General features: G+C 44.8%; 1 protein-coding gene across 2 annotated transcripts; it reads right to left on the bottom strand.

Moving 5' to 3' along the window:
• Window positions 1-5396: 5396 nt before the first annotated feature.
• EBP (EBP cholestenol delta-isomerase) lies at window positions 5397-13109 on the bottom strand. Of its 2 annotated transcripts, none has more exons than XM_049767346.1 (5): window positions 12837-13109; window positions 11201-11522; window positions 7502-7538; window positions 7067-7197; window positions 5397-5876 (listed from the first exon to the last, which is right to left on the bottom strand). In XM_049767346.1, the coding sequence occupies exons 2-5, from the start codon at window positions 11499-11501 to the stop codon at window positions 5653-5655; spliced, it is 693 nt and encodes a 230-aa protein (XP_049623303.1). In that variant the 5' UTR covers window positions 11502-11522; window positions 12837-13109; the 3' UTR covers window positions 5397-5652. The 2 variants fall into 2 exon arrangements, with proteins under 2 accessions (XP_049623303.1, XP_049623304.1); XM_049767347.1 differs by having other exon boundaries at window positions 11201-11507; window positions 12817-12909.
• Window positions 13110-13556: the final 447 nt, after the last annotated feature.

Here is a 13556-nt window from a genome sequence, read left to right on the forward strand (position 1 = left end):
CCCCGCCTACCCTCGTTCATGATTGGGCTGTTTGGGCTGTCTACTTCCGGGCTCACCTCCTTCTAGGGATGATCTATCCAGGCCAGAGAAGAGGGCGGGGAAAAGAAAGCTGCTGCTTCAGGATTGAACCACCCCACATCCGGCACTGGGCGCCGCGTGCTTCTGCTGACAGATGATGTCATCTCTTTCAAATGCCTGTGGCCCTCTGTTCAAATGGAAACCCACCCCCCTTTTTAAAAAACAACTTGACTAATTGATTGGCTTTGGGGCCACACCCAGCGGCGCTCAGGGGTTACTACTGACTCTGCACTCAGAAATCTACCCAGGCTGGGGGACCACATGAGATGCTGGGAACTGAATAGGGTCCCTTCTGGGTAGGCCGAACCGCAAGGCAAATACCCCACCGCTGTGCCATCTCTCCGGCCCCTGAAAATAAAACCTTTTCTGGAATTGCTTCAAAGTTATAGCGTGAGAATTCACGTAGATACATGCATGATTTTTGCAGTTTCTGTGAATTATACACTTAAATAATTTACAAAAGAAGGCTAGAAAGATAGATCCAAGTGGAACCCGGTTAGATATCCACTGTAGCAGGGTCCCACAGAAATCTTAGGAATGACCCCTGGGCACTAATATAGGAGTTGTGGGCACCACTGGATGTGATCCTAAAGCCAATCATAATAGTAGTAGTGATAATAATTTACAAAATATTCTTTCCTTAATCTGATTTAATACAATACGTGGGGGTAGTTATTAAATGGTATTTCTCCTAAATATTAGCAGAATGACAACATATCTCAGACTTCTTTGAGGAATTTCTGACCCTCCTCTCCCATGCTGCACAGGCCCTGAAGTGGTGTGAGAGTGATTTTGGGCCACCCTGGAAGTATTCTGGAGCCACCAGTGCTGTACCTTGAGGAATCTTGTGGTGCTGGAGGAATCTTGTGGTGTTGGGATCCAATCTGGGTCAGCTGTATGCAAGGCATGCACGTTAACCCCTATGATAGTTTTCTGGCCAAATCCTTTGAGAAACTTTATGTGTGCAAAATACAAAATGGCATTTCTAACTTCATGGCAAGCATCCATATGCTTTAAAAATACAGACTGCCTTTACAAATGTAGTTTCTTTTTCCTTTTACTTTTTTGTTTTGTTTTTGGGCCACACCCAACAGTGATCAGGGGTTACTCCTGGCTCTGTGCTCAGAAATCACTCCTGGCAGACGCAGGGACCATATGGGATGCTGGGATTCGAACCAACGTTGGTCCTGAGTCGGCCGCTTGCAAGGCAAATGCCCTACCGCTGTGCTATCTCTCTGGACCCACAAATGTAGTTTCTAATAAAGGAATCCTGTAAGATACCTGCACTTTAGCTATTATAGGTTGAATAGATGCTACCCTTTACTATTTAAAGCAAGTCTGCAATTTTATTTTGATACCTTTTCTTTTTTGTGTGGAGGAGAGAAGGGTTTGCACCCAGTAATGCTCAGAGCTTACTCTGGCTCTGTACTCAGGGGTTATACCTGACAGTGCTCATATGGGATGCCAGGTATTCAACTCAGGTCGAAAATGTGCAAGGCAAGAGCCTTACCTGCTATACTATCTTTCAAGCCTTTTAATTTGATATCTTATTTATTTTTTATCTTTTGGGGCCACACCCAGTGCAGCTCAGGGGTTACTTCTGGCTCTGTGCTCAGATATCACTCCTGGCATATTCAGGGGACCACATGGGATGCTGGGAATCAAACTTGGTAGGCTGCTTATAAGGCAAATGCCCTACACGTTGTGCTATGGCTCTGGCCCCTATTTTGATATATTTTAGAATAATATTGTCAGTGCCGGAGAGACAGCACAGAGGTAGGGCATTTGCCTTGCATGTGGCCAATCCTGGACTGATGGTAGTTCGATTCCCCCGAGCCCGACAGAGCACAGAGTCAGGAGTAACCACTGAGAGCCACCAGGTGTGACCCAAAAACAAAACAAAACAAAAAACTTGTCAGCCAGAAAGATAGTAAAAATAATAGGGTGCACCCATCCTGACTTCAATTTAGGATATGCAGATTCCAGACCTTTAATACAGAAACATGATACCAACAACAGAGACTGTGTGAAAAATAAAAGTGTATTGGCACTACAGACAATGACTTGGATTGGACAAACTAGTTTGCCTGGAGCCTAGAGTTGGTCTTATGGCAGGAAACTTCAGGGGTAGGGTATCCTTGTATTTAGGCCAAGGCTTTTCCTTTCCATGACCCCCATATTTTGGTGAGCCTATGCAAACAATAACTGCCACTGTAACACCGTTTTTATGGTGCTCCTTTGACTCTAATCCTTAAAAAAAACCCACTTAAACTTTTGAGGTTAACTTAAAATAATATGCATGTGCATGGAAATGTAAAAAAATACTATGCCTTCAATGTTTAAGGAGTTAATTACATACGTTTTATGGCCTTATATTGCTTTGTGTACTGCTAAGAAATGTTATAATGTACTTCAGTCTGGGGACTTGAGGGACAAAGTAATTGTACATGGGCTCTGATTTATTTTTCTTAATGTTCTTTGGCTGAAAGTTCAAAATTAAGGTATCAGCAAGGGGATTTATTCTGAGAATTCTGTTTATGGATGATTGTCCTTCCACTGTAACTTTACCTTGTCTTCTCTCTTTGCATCTTCTCATGATTAAAAATAAAAAATTAAAAAAATAATAGGGTGCATGCCTTGCCTTGTGGCTCACTTGGGTTTGATATCTAGCACTGCATATGGTCCTCTGAGCACTGACACATGTGTCTCCTGAGCACAGAACTAGAATTGCTAGATTTTTTTTGATGGAAACAAGGTGAGTTATGGCTTGTTAAATGGGAGAATAGAGAGATAGAATTGTGGGTAGGATATTTGCCTTGCACACAGCCAAGATGGGTTTGATCCTGAGCATTTCTGAGCACCACCAGGAATTATCTCGGACTACAAAGCCAAGAGTGAGCCCTGGATAGAGCTAGTATGGCCCCCAAACAACAACAGAACTCTAGCAAAGTAAGATGAACAACATGTACCTGGAGTTTGGAGTTTAGTGTGAGGCTACTGAGGTACAAGCTTTATATTTTAGTTTAATTTGGAAGCCACTCCCAGAAATGGACTATGTGATACCAGGGATCAAACTCAGGCCTCATACATGCAAAGTATGTGTCCCAGTTCTTTTTTGTCATTTTTTGTGTCCCAGTCTTTTGAACCATCTCCACAGCCCAAGACACAGGTTTTATATGGAGAAATTATGTTCTCAAATACTTTTGTCTTGGTTGTTTAGAGCCTGGACTAGAAAGATAGTAGATGGGGCCTGGAGAGATAGCACATCGGCGTTTGCCTTGCAAGCAGCCGATCCAGGACCAAAGGTGGTTGGTTCGAATCCCTGTGTCCCATATGGTCCCCCGTGCCTGCCAGGAGCTATTTCTGAGCAGCCAGGAGTAACCCCTGAGCATCGCCGGGTGTGGCCCAGAAACAAAAAAAAAAGACAGTAGATGAAGGAGAACAAAAAGTGAGGGGGAGTCCTTGAGCTGGAGAGATCACTAAATGGGCTAGAGTATATTTTTGCATAACAGAGGTACAAGTTTGATCCCTGGTATTGAATATGGTCCTCCAAACATCACCAGAAGTGATTCCTGAGCACTGAGCCAGATGTAGATCCTGAGCACTGCCAAGTGTGACCCAAAACACATACAACACACACAAGTGGGCAGTCATTGCTACAGTTCCAGGAGGTAACATTCTCTTTCATGTATTCATTTCATGTGTTCTGCCATTCAACAAATAGAGAGTATGTCAGTTTGCATATATTATTTAATCTTCATTAAAATTCTACAAGGTAAGTACTATTATTAGCATATTACAGATGAGACCAGTGAATGCCAGGTAGAAACATGGTTAAAGTAGAGACAGAGAGGACATTTGCCCAGTATGTAACCAACCCAGATTCAATTCCTGGTACCAAACATAGTCCAAGCACTTCCAGAAGTAAACCCTGAGTACCCAAGTGTGCCTCCCATCCCTCAAAAAGAAATAATATTTAAGGAATAAAGAGTAGTTAAGTGGCACAGAGAATAGACAGTATTGGAAGGTGAAAAACCTGGCATTTTATAAAAGAGCATAAGTGAAGCTTAAGTAAATGAGGAAGTGATACAAAAGAAGTGAGAAGCAATATATGACTTTGACCAGCATTTTTTGGGAGGTACACTGTAGTCTCTAGCAGAACCAAGATTTGAACTGAATTCCTACTCTACAGATTATCTGGAGTCAGTCTTTAGTTATCTGCAGTTTTTATTTTCACTTTTGGGCCACACTGAGAGATGCTAAGGTGTGACCCCTTGTTCTGCATTCAGAAATCACTCTTGAAAGTACTTAGGTGGAACATCAGAGATTGAACCCAAGTTGGCCACTTGCCAAGCAAGAGACCTACCCACTATGTACCTTTCCACCTTGTTCTGCATTCAGAAATCACTCTTGAAAGTACTTAGGTGGAACATCAGAGATTGAACCCAAGTTGGCCACTTGCCAAGCAAGAGACCTACCCACTATGTACCTTTCCAGCCCAATTTATTATCTGCAGGGCTTTTATTTATTTTGGTTTTTGGGTCACACTCGGTGGCACTCAGGGGTTACTCCTGGCTCTGTGCTCAGAAATCACTCTGGCAAGCTCGGGGGACCATATGGGGTTCTGGGATTCCAATCACCTTCTGTCCTGGATTGGCTGCATGCAAGGCAAATGCCCTACCGTTGTTCTATCTCTCTGCCCCCATATCTGCAGTTTTATTATTCATTTTGGTCATTTATTTTTTTAGGGGAAAGTGGCAACCATTTAGCAATGCTCAGGACTCATTACTGGTTCTATGGTCAGGGATCACTCCTGGCTCTGTTCAGTGCTGAATATTAAAATGGTGCTAGCTCTGTGCAAGTTAAGTGACTTAACCCCTATACTTTCTCAAGCCCTCTTTTATTTTGAGGGGACACAGCAACGCTCAGGGGTTATTCCTAGTTCTGCATTCAAGAATTATTCCTGGTGGGCTTAGGAAATTATATAGGATTTTGGGTATAAAACCTAGTTTGGCTGTGTACAAGCCAAATGCCCTGTACTTGTACCTGCTGTACTCCAGCCTTGCTGTGGTATTTTGGATTTGGCAACCTAAGCTTACTTAGACAAGTAAACTGGAGTGGGACAGTGGTAGCATCTGTAGAGTGAAAAACAGGACTTTGTGGATCTGTGATGTAGGTCTAGGGGTCACATATTAGAGGTTTGCATAACGATGGAGCTTTATGTTTGAGAAAATGGTGGTCGGAGAAATGGAAGTATCTGTTGGGTCAATCATGGGATGTCTCTGGCATCAGTAATGAAAAATCATAGTATTAGGGTCAAGGTGTTTTTATTTCCTGATTTAAAAAATTGCCATCATCATGGACTTCTGATAAACTCTTGGATCTTTGTCCCAAATGGCTTCTTTGGGAGCTCCATTCTGTACCCCCAACCTATCTTTGGTCCCTTTTTTCCTCTTCCATTAGTCTGAGTTTGAGAGATCCATTTGTTTTGTGCTTCCAACCCAGAGAAACAGGATTTCACTCCAGGCCTCAGGAAGTTTTCTCAGTCACTGTGCAAGACCAGTCCACTACTCATTAGTTCTGCTTCCTCTTGGTTCTTGCAGTCTTGGCATCCAGCATGCTTTGGGCCTGGGAGAGCTGCCTCACTGAATCAAACACAAGTATCCCAGGTACCACCAGCCACACGGTATTCAAGAAGACAAAATAAAACCAGAAGTAGAGTGGATGACCCACCTCTCCATGCTGGAATTCATCAAAGTACTCAGTCATAAAATAAAGTACATCCCCATAGATCTGACCTGTGCACAGAAGAGATAAGAATAGACTTTATAAAGAGGAGGAGCTATTCCAAGGCATCATTAAAGGGTGCAAGATTCAAGATCCCCAAGAATTATAAAATCAGGGGCTAGAGAGAATACAAGAGTTAAATTACTTGTCTTATATTTCCAGCTCACCCTACATTTTTTTTGGCATTGAACCCAGGTTGGCCACATGCAAGGTAAATGCCCTATCTGCTGTACTATCTCTATGGTCTCTTTGTTTTATTCTTGAATCCCTAATACCACATATGATATCCCAAGTACCAGCAAGAGCCAGTCCTGAGCACAGAGCTATGAATAGTCCCTGGATACTGAGTATAATCCTAAAGATACAGTAACAAAAATATATAATCGAGCCAAAGATATAGCTCAATGTGCTGGAGTATGTGGTTTGCATTTGGGATGCCTGGGTTCAATCCCCAGCACCCTCAAGCACTGTAGTGAGTAACACCCAAGCAATGAACTGGAAGAAGCTCTTGAACTCTGCCAGGTGTGAGCTACAAAATGAACAAATTAAATATGAAATGCTATAGCTAAAAATAAATAATCAAAGAAATCCTTGGGGAGAATTACAGAATTCAGAGCTGAGAATTTCTGAACTCAGTTGAGTGTCTACAGAACTTAAGAAAACTCAAAAATTGGGTAATTCAATACAGCTCACTCAGTTCCAGCATTCAAGAGAATGTGCACTTCCAGAACTAAAGAAAATAAAAATGGAAAGAATACAAGAGGACAGAATCCCAGATGAAGGTGGGCACTCAGAATCCCAATCTGAGAAGATCTACAGGTTTCTCACCATACTGGGCCAGCCCCACATAATATGCAGAGAAGACCTGACACAGAGATAGAGGAGAAACAGGCTTGCCTCCTTGAAAGCAGTTCACAAAGTGGCCCTGACCATTCCACAAGTGTGTTATTCAGTGTGCCTTGGCCCTTGAGATAGGACAGCACATAGTTGACCTGGGTTCCACCCCTGATACCTCATAGGTTTCTCTAAACCCTGTCAGGAGTGATCCATAAGCACAAAGCCAGGAGAAAGTCCTAAGCACCATTGGCTAAGGTCCCTGAAACAAAAAAACTGCCCTGCTTTGCAAGATTCTAATAAAAGGAACCCTCCCCAGGTTACTGGATTCACTATCAGTACCTCCAGCATTAACCCCTTTTCTCACCCATTGAGATTACAAGCTGTAGGACAAAACGGAAGGACTGTTGGCGGAGAAAGGCAATCACCACCCAGAGACTGAGTGGGCCCCATAGGAATGCTGTGATGGTCTCCATGCTGATCATGAAGTTGTCATTTCTAAGAAAAAAGACAGGAATGAGTGGTGTCATTGTGCTCTGTCAAACTGACCACCCCAGCCAATGCTAGTCTCACTTGAAAAGATGCAGACTTAAGTCAGAGCAATAGCACAGAGGTAGGGCTTTTGCTTTTTGCACATGGCCAACCCAGAACAGACCCAGTTTGATCCCCAGCATCCCATATGGTCTGCCTAGCCTGCTAGAGTGATTTCTGAGTGCAGAGCCAGGAATAACCCCTGAGCACCACCGGGTGTGCCCCAAAACAAAAACAAAACAACAACAAGAACAAAAAGATGCAGACTTACAGGAGGTAGCGGCTGTCTCCCTTGGAATATTCTTTCCCTGGAGAAGACAAAAGACATACATGAAGAATAATGGCGGGAGAATTCCTTGGGAGAGCCCAAAGCCCATATAACATGGTGGACATTATAACCTCTCCACAACCAATTCCTTTATCTGTGAAATGGGGTGGTTAGTTGGATTATAGTCTTTCAAGTCTGTTTATGGTTAAATATATGCAAACCAGATATAACTGTACATGTTGCTGTGACTGCCTGGTAGTCAATCAAAGTTTAGCTGATGGATTGAATGAGTAGCCAATAAACTGCTGAGAAGCAGTTTATTTGGCAGGGGAATCCTAGAGGGTGTCATGGATCAAAGCCAGGTGGGAACATGCAAGTAAAAACATGAGTAACTGGAGCCAGTAGGGTGTTTCTCTTGCATGTATTTGACCTGATTTAATCTCCAGCATCTCCCATATGGTTTCCTGAGCCTGCCAGGAGTAATTTCTGAGTGCAGAACTAGAAGTAACCCTTGGGCACTGCTGGGTGTGACACACAAACAAAAACGATAAGTAAAAGGGCCAGAAAGATAACACAGGGGGAAGACTCTTGTAGCATGCTGCCAACCTGGGTTCAATCTCTGACAGCACAGAGCATTTCCTGAGCACAGAGACAAGAGTAAGCACCAAGCACAAACAGGTGTGGCCCAACTCCCTCACTCAAGAAAAAATTAGTAAAGAAGTATAAAGAGAGCCCAGAGAGATAGCACAGCGGCGTTTGCCTTGCAAGCAGCCGATCCAGGACCAAAGGTGGTTGGTTCGAATCCCGGTGTCCCATATGGTCCCCCGTGCCTGCCAGGAGCTATTTCTGAGCAGACAGCCAGGAGGAACCCTGAGCAATACCGGGTGTGGCCCTAAAAACCAAAAAAAAAAAAAAGAAGTATAAAGAGGGGCTGGAATGATAGCACAGCGGAAAGGGCGCTTGCCTTACATGTGGCTGACCCAGGATGTACCTGGGTTCAGTCCTCAGCATCCCATATGGTCCCCCAAGCCAGGAGTGATTTCTGAGCACATATCCAGGAGTAACCCTTGAGCATCACTGGGTGTAGCCCAAAAACAAAAACAAACAAAAAAAGAAGTAAACAGAAAAAGGTAGATGGGTTGGGATGTGGCTTGACTTCCTTTCAAGTATGAGGCCGTTTTCCATTTCTGGCACCCATATTTCCCTTTGAACTTCCAGGAGTAGGACTGAGTCAGAAATCAGGAATAACTCCTGAGCACTGCTTAGTGTGGCCAAAATACAAAAATAAATATGAGAGACTAGAACATATTCCTCATAAGAGGATTTAGAAATGGCCATTAAACACACAGATGATATTCAAATTTCTATGTCCTTAAGGAAAACTATTACCATAATAACATAGCATTCACACTCATTATAAAGACTAAAATTTTTTGTGTGTGTCACACCTGGCAGCACTCAGAGGCTACTCCTGGCTCTACACTCAGAAATTGCCCCCGGCAGGCTCAGGGGACCATATGGGATGCCAGGATTCAAACCACCATCCTTCTACATGCAAGGTAAAATGCCTTACCTCCATGCTATCTCTCCGGCCCGGACTAAAATTTTTTGTTTTGGTTTTGGGGCCATACCAAAATATGGGTTGTATGCAAGGCAAGCACCCTGCCCTTTGTGCTATGTTTCTGGCCCCACAAAGACTAAAAATTAAGATACCAGTTTGGGATCTGAGAGTATAGTAAATAGGGCTCTTCCCTCTTCCCAGTTGATTCCCCAGCACCCCATAGTATCCGCTCACCCAGCTAGGAGTGATGCCTGAGTGCAGTGCCAGGGGAGGAATAAGCCCTGAGCACCACTGGGTATGGCCCCCCAACAAATAACAAACAAAAAGCGATCATTAAAAGTATAGGCAAAGGATGTAGAGGAACTAAAATTATGTTATTGGTGGGACTATAAAATAGTAGAGGAATTTCTTTTTTGTGTGGGAGTCAATTCTCACCATGTGGTACTAAGGATTCAAAAAGCATGTGCTGGGGCAGAGACAGTACAGCAAGCAGGATGCTTGCCTTGAAAGTAGCAGACCTGGATTTGAACCCTGGCAGCCCTTCTGGTCCCTCCCCCAGCATTGCCAGGAGTGATCCCTGAGATCAGAACCAGGACTAAGCCAAGTACTGTTGGGTGTGACCCCCCAAAAAAACAAAAGAAAATGAAAAAGCATATGCTCCAGCCTTTTAAATCATCTCTGGCCCTGTTTTGGTAGTCTTTGATTTTTCAGACACACCTAGTGCTACATGGTGATGATCCCAGCAGTATTTTGGGAACCATGAGGTGCTAGCAACTGAATCTAGCGTTCCTGTATACAAACAATGTGCTCCAGCTGTTTGAATACTCTTTCCAGCCTAGTATAGCCACTTTGAAAACAGTTGGCTGCTTTTTCATAAATTTAAACTCAACACCTATGATATGACTCAGCCATTCTACTCCTACTCCATATTTACTCAAGATAAATGAAAATAGGGAGGGGCTGGAGCAGTGGCACTAGAAGTAAGGTGTCTGCCTTGGAAGCGCTAGCCTAGGACGGAGCAAGGTTTGATCCCCTGACATCCCATATGGCCCCCACAAGCCAGGAGTGATTTTTGAGCGCATAGCCAGGAGTAACCCCTGAGTGTCAACAGGTGTGGCCCAAAAACAAAACCTCCCAAAAATGAAAATAGGGATTTTTGGGCCCAGAGAGATAGCACAGAGGTGTTTGCCCTGCAAGCAGCCGATCCAGGACCAAAGGTGGTTGGTTTGAATCCCGGTGTCCCATATGGTCCCCCGTGCCTGCCAGGAGCTATTTCTGAGCAGACAGCCAGGAGTAACCCCTGAGCAATGCCGGGTGTGGCCCAAAAAACCAAAAACCAAAAACCAAACAAACAAAAAAGAAAATAGGGATTTTCAGTTTGTGTAAAAAGGGATAAATCGAAATGTTGATGAGCTGGAGCAATAGTACAGTGGATATGGTGCTTGCCTTACACACAGCTGGCCCATGTTAGATACTTGGCATAACACTAGGAGTTATCTTTAAGCAGAGCCAGGAGTAATCCCCGAGTATCGCTGCATGTGGCCTCAAAACAAAACAAAACTGATGATGATAATGATGCGGATAACAAACAGTTACATGACACCTACTATCTACCATTTTTCTAAGTCACTTATTACCTCAGTTTTTTTCTTCTAAGTCACTTATATATATTGGATATTACTATTATTCCTCTTTTACAGTTGAGCACATTGAAGCTAATGTGTGTAATCCTAGAGGTGGCGGGGTTCAAACTGTAGTCAGCCACATGCAAGACAAGTACCTTAATTCTTGTACTATTTCTATGGCTCGTCACTTATAGTTTTGTCACCCACATTACTATGTTTATGTCAAATAAGTTAAACATATTCCTCGAAGAATGGTTGAATGGATAAGCATCTCAATCCATCACTGCTCAGAAAGCTCCCCGCCCTTTTTTTGGGGGGGTTTGGTTCTCACCCAGCAGTGTTCAGGGTTTACTCCTGGTCTATGCTCAGAAATCACTTCTGGCAGGCTCAGAGGACCATATGGGATGCCGGGATTTGAACCACCATCCTTCTGCATGCAAGGCAAATGTCCTACCTCCAGGCTATCTCTCTGGCCCAGAAAGCTCCCTTTTGTCAGCAAAGAGCAACAATACTTACAGACTTGGGACAAGAAGGCTTGGTCTCCCAGAAGATCCTTGTGATAGAGGCTGAACCAGCCTTCAATCACCATGTGAATGAACCCACAGAAGGCAAACCAGCACATGGACAATCTCCGCCAAGTTCCCAGTGGAACGACTGCAACATGCCCTGACAGTATCCATGTGGCTGTAACTAAGACCCCAGAGACAGAGAAGAGGCTTGCCAGGATATGCCAGGTAGGGCGGTCATTGGGCACGAAGTTTTCCAGCTGCAGATGGCGAGGCCAATATGGATGTAAGGGGCTGGCATTGGTGGGCATGTTGTTGTGGCCTAGTGTAGAGTGGAAAGAAGCAAAAACGAATAAAAGGAACCTGCATAAAGAAAAAGTACTTCATGAGATCATTAAATCAAAGTCAAAGCAAGTATTATCACAAAAAAAGTCAATGGATTTCTATTATCAATAAATGGAGTGGAAGACTGCATTAAACAGAGTAATTATAAGGCTATCAAGTGGTTCAAATAGTAGAGTACCTGGTTTTCACATACAAGATTCTGGGCTTGATGTTCATCATGATTTATTGCCCCCAATCCCACCTACACCTATGCAGCACACCACTAGGTGTGACCTCCACAACAGCAAATAAAAAAAAATCCACCCAAGAATAGAATCAGATGCATTTTTAAGAACTGAACACTTGTTCCAGCTTTTCTGGAGCCCTGTAATGTATTAAACACCTGAATCAAACCCAGGTGCCAATTTTTAGGGGTCACCGGAGGGCAGAAGTGAGAGCCAAGCCTGATTCCTGCCCACGCTGCTAACAGTTTGGTGGAGGGGAAACAGGAAATAAGATATGGTTCCCATCCCCAATAGGCACAGTCTGGTGGAGAAGGTGATTCAGGGACCAGGCAGATCCCCAGTTTCCGGAATCACACAGCTGGGGAGACAAGAGAGCCAGGCCGGTTCCCTGCCTTCAGAGGAGAGGCAAAGTCCATTTCGGGTGTGTGTGTGTGGGGGGGGGGGTTGAGGACCTTAGAAACCAGGATGTGTTTTTCCTTTCCAAGGGTCAGCACATCCGCGGAAAGAGTCTCTCCCAGCAATCTGGAAAGCACAGCACAGAGGTAATGTGTTTGCCTTGCATGCAGAAAGACAGTGGTTCGAATCCCGGCATCCCCTATGTTTCCCCCGAGCCTGCCAGGAGCGATTTCTGAGCGTGGAGCCAGGAGGAACCCCTGAGTGCGGCCGGGTGTGACCCCCAAACAAACAAACAAAAACAAAACAAACAAACAAAAAAGAAGTGAAAAAAGTAGAGCAGAACTCTTGACTCACACTCTCCGTGTGGCGCAAACATGATACCCCCAAACCTCAAAACGCGCCCGGAGGAAAAGGAAGGTCAGATTCACAGAACACCAATGAAAACTGGAACCCTCCGGTCCAAACGCCCAATGAGGAGGAGCGGCAGTGCGCCCCCACCCCCCACCGCGCAGGAACAGCGGTGTAGGTGGTGGGGTGGGGAGTTAAGGGAAAAGTGCCTCGCGGCGGCGCTTAATAGCGAGGCTGCGGGAGACAGAAGCATCTCATCGCAGTGCCGGCAGTCTAGTCCTTCAGCTAAAGGAGCTGCCAGCGGCGGACCGAGCGGAGGCACTCACCCACCAGCGCGCTCACAGCAGCTTCTTCCACAGGCTCCCGGCTTTCTCGAGCTCGCCTCGTAGGACCTTTGACATTCCTAGTGAAGCCCCATCCCTTAATGTTTCGCCGCTATACATATCGGACCAATGAAACGGGTCGGAATATAATTGGTGCCTCATCCGACCAATGGGAGTCCTCTAGGAGCTGTTGGCCCTGCCTCTTGCTCGTGGTGCCACTTTTGCTGTTGGTCGATTCTGAGTCAGGAGTCTCTAATCAGTCAGACCCTCCTACCCGAAGGCTTTTAAGATATTCTGCTTCCTTTTCGGCTCACGAAATGGCACCGGGGAGAGTCCTCTTATTTCTATTTCAGGGCCAGACAGCTAATCCGTTTTCGGCGGGTAGGACGCTTGTTTGCCTTGCCAGAGGGTCGACCCGAGTTTGGTCCTCAGCATCCCATTTGGTCCGCTGAGCCTGCCAGGAGTAATTTCTAAATGTAGAGCCAGGATTACGTAATTCCCGAGCGCAGCTGTGTGTGGTCCCCAAAACAAAGCAAAGCAAACAAAAAAGATCCCCTAACTTCTAGCCTGGCATCCAAAGTTGTCAGTCACAGCCAGACTCATCCTAGACCTCCTCTCCAATTCGAACCCACAACCTCTTCACTTTTACATCCGTTCTTTCTCTCCACTCTGCCGGCATCAGAGTAACTCATTAGAAAGGCTCCCTTGTTTTTCCAGCCTATTAATATCA

Source organism: Suncus etruscus, chromosome X, assembly GCF_024139225.1.
Source record: "Suncus etruscus isolate mSunEtr1 chromosome X, mSunEtr1.pri.cur, whole genome shotgun sequence".
In the NCBI taxonomy this organism is placed as follows: domain Eukaryota; kingdom Metazoa; phylum Chordata; class Mammalia; order Eulipotyphla; family Soricidae; genus Suncus; species Suncus etruscus.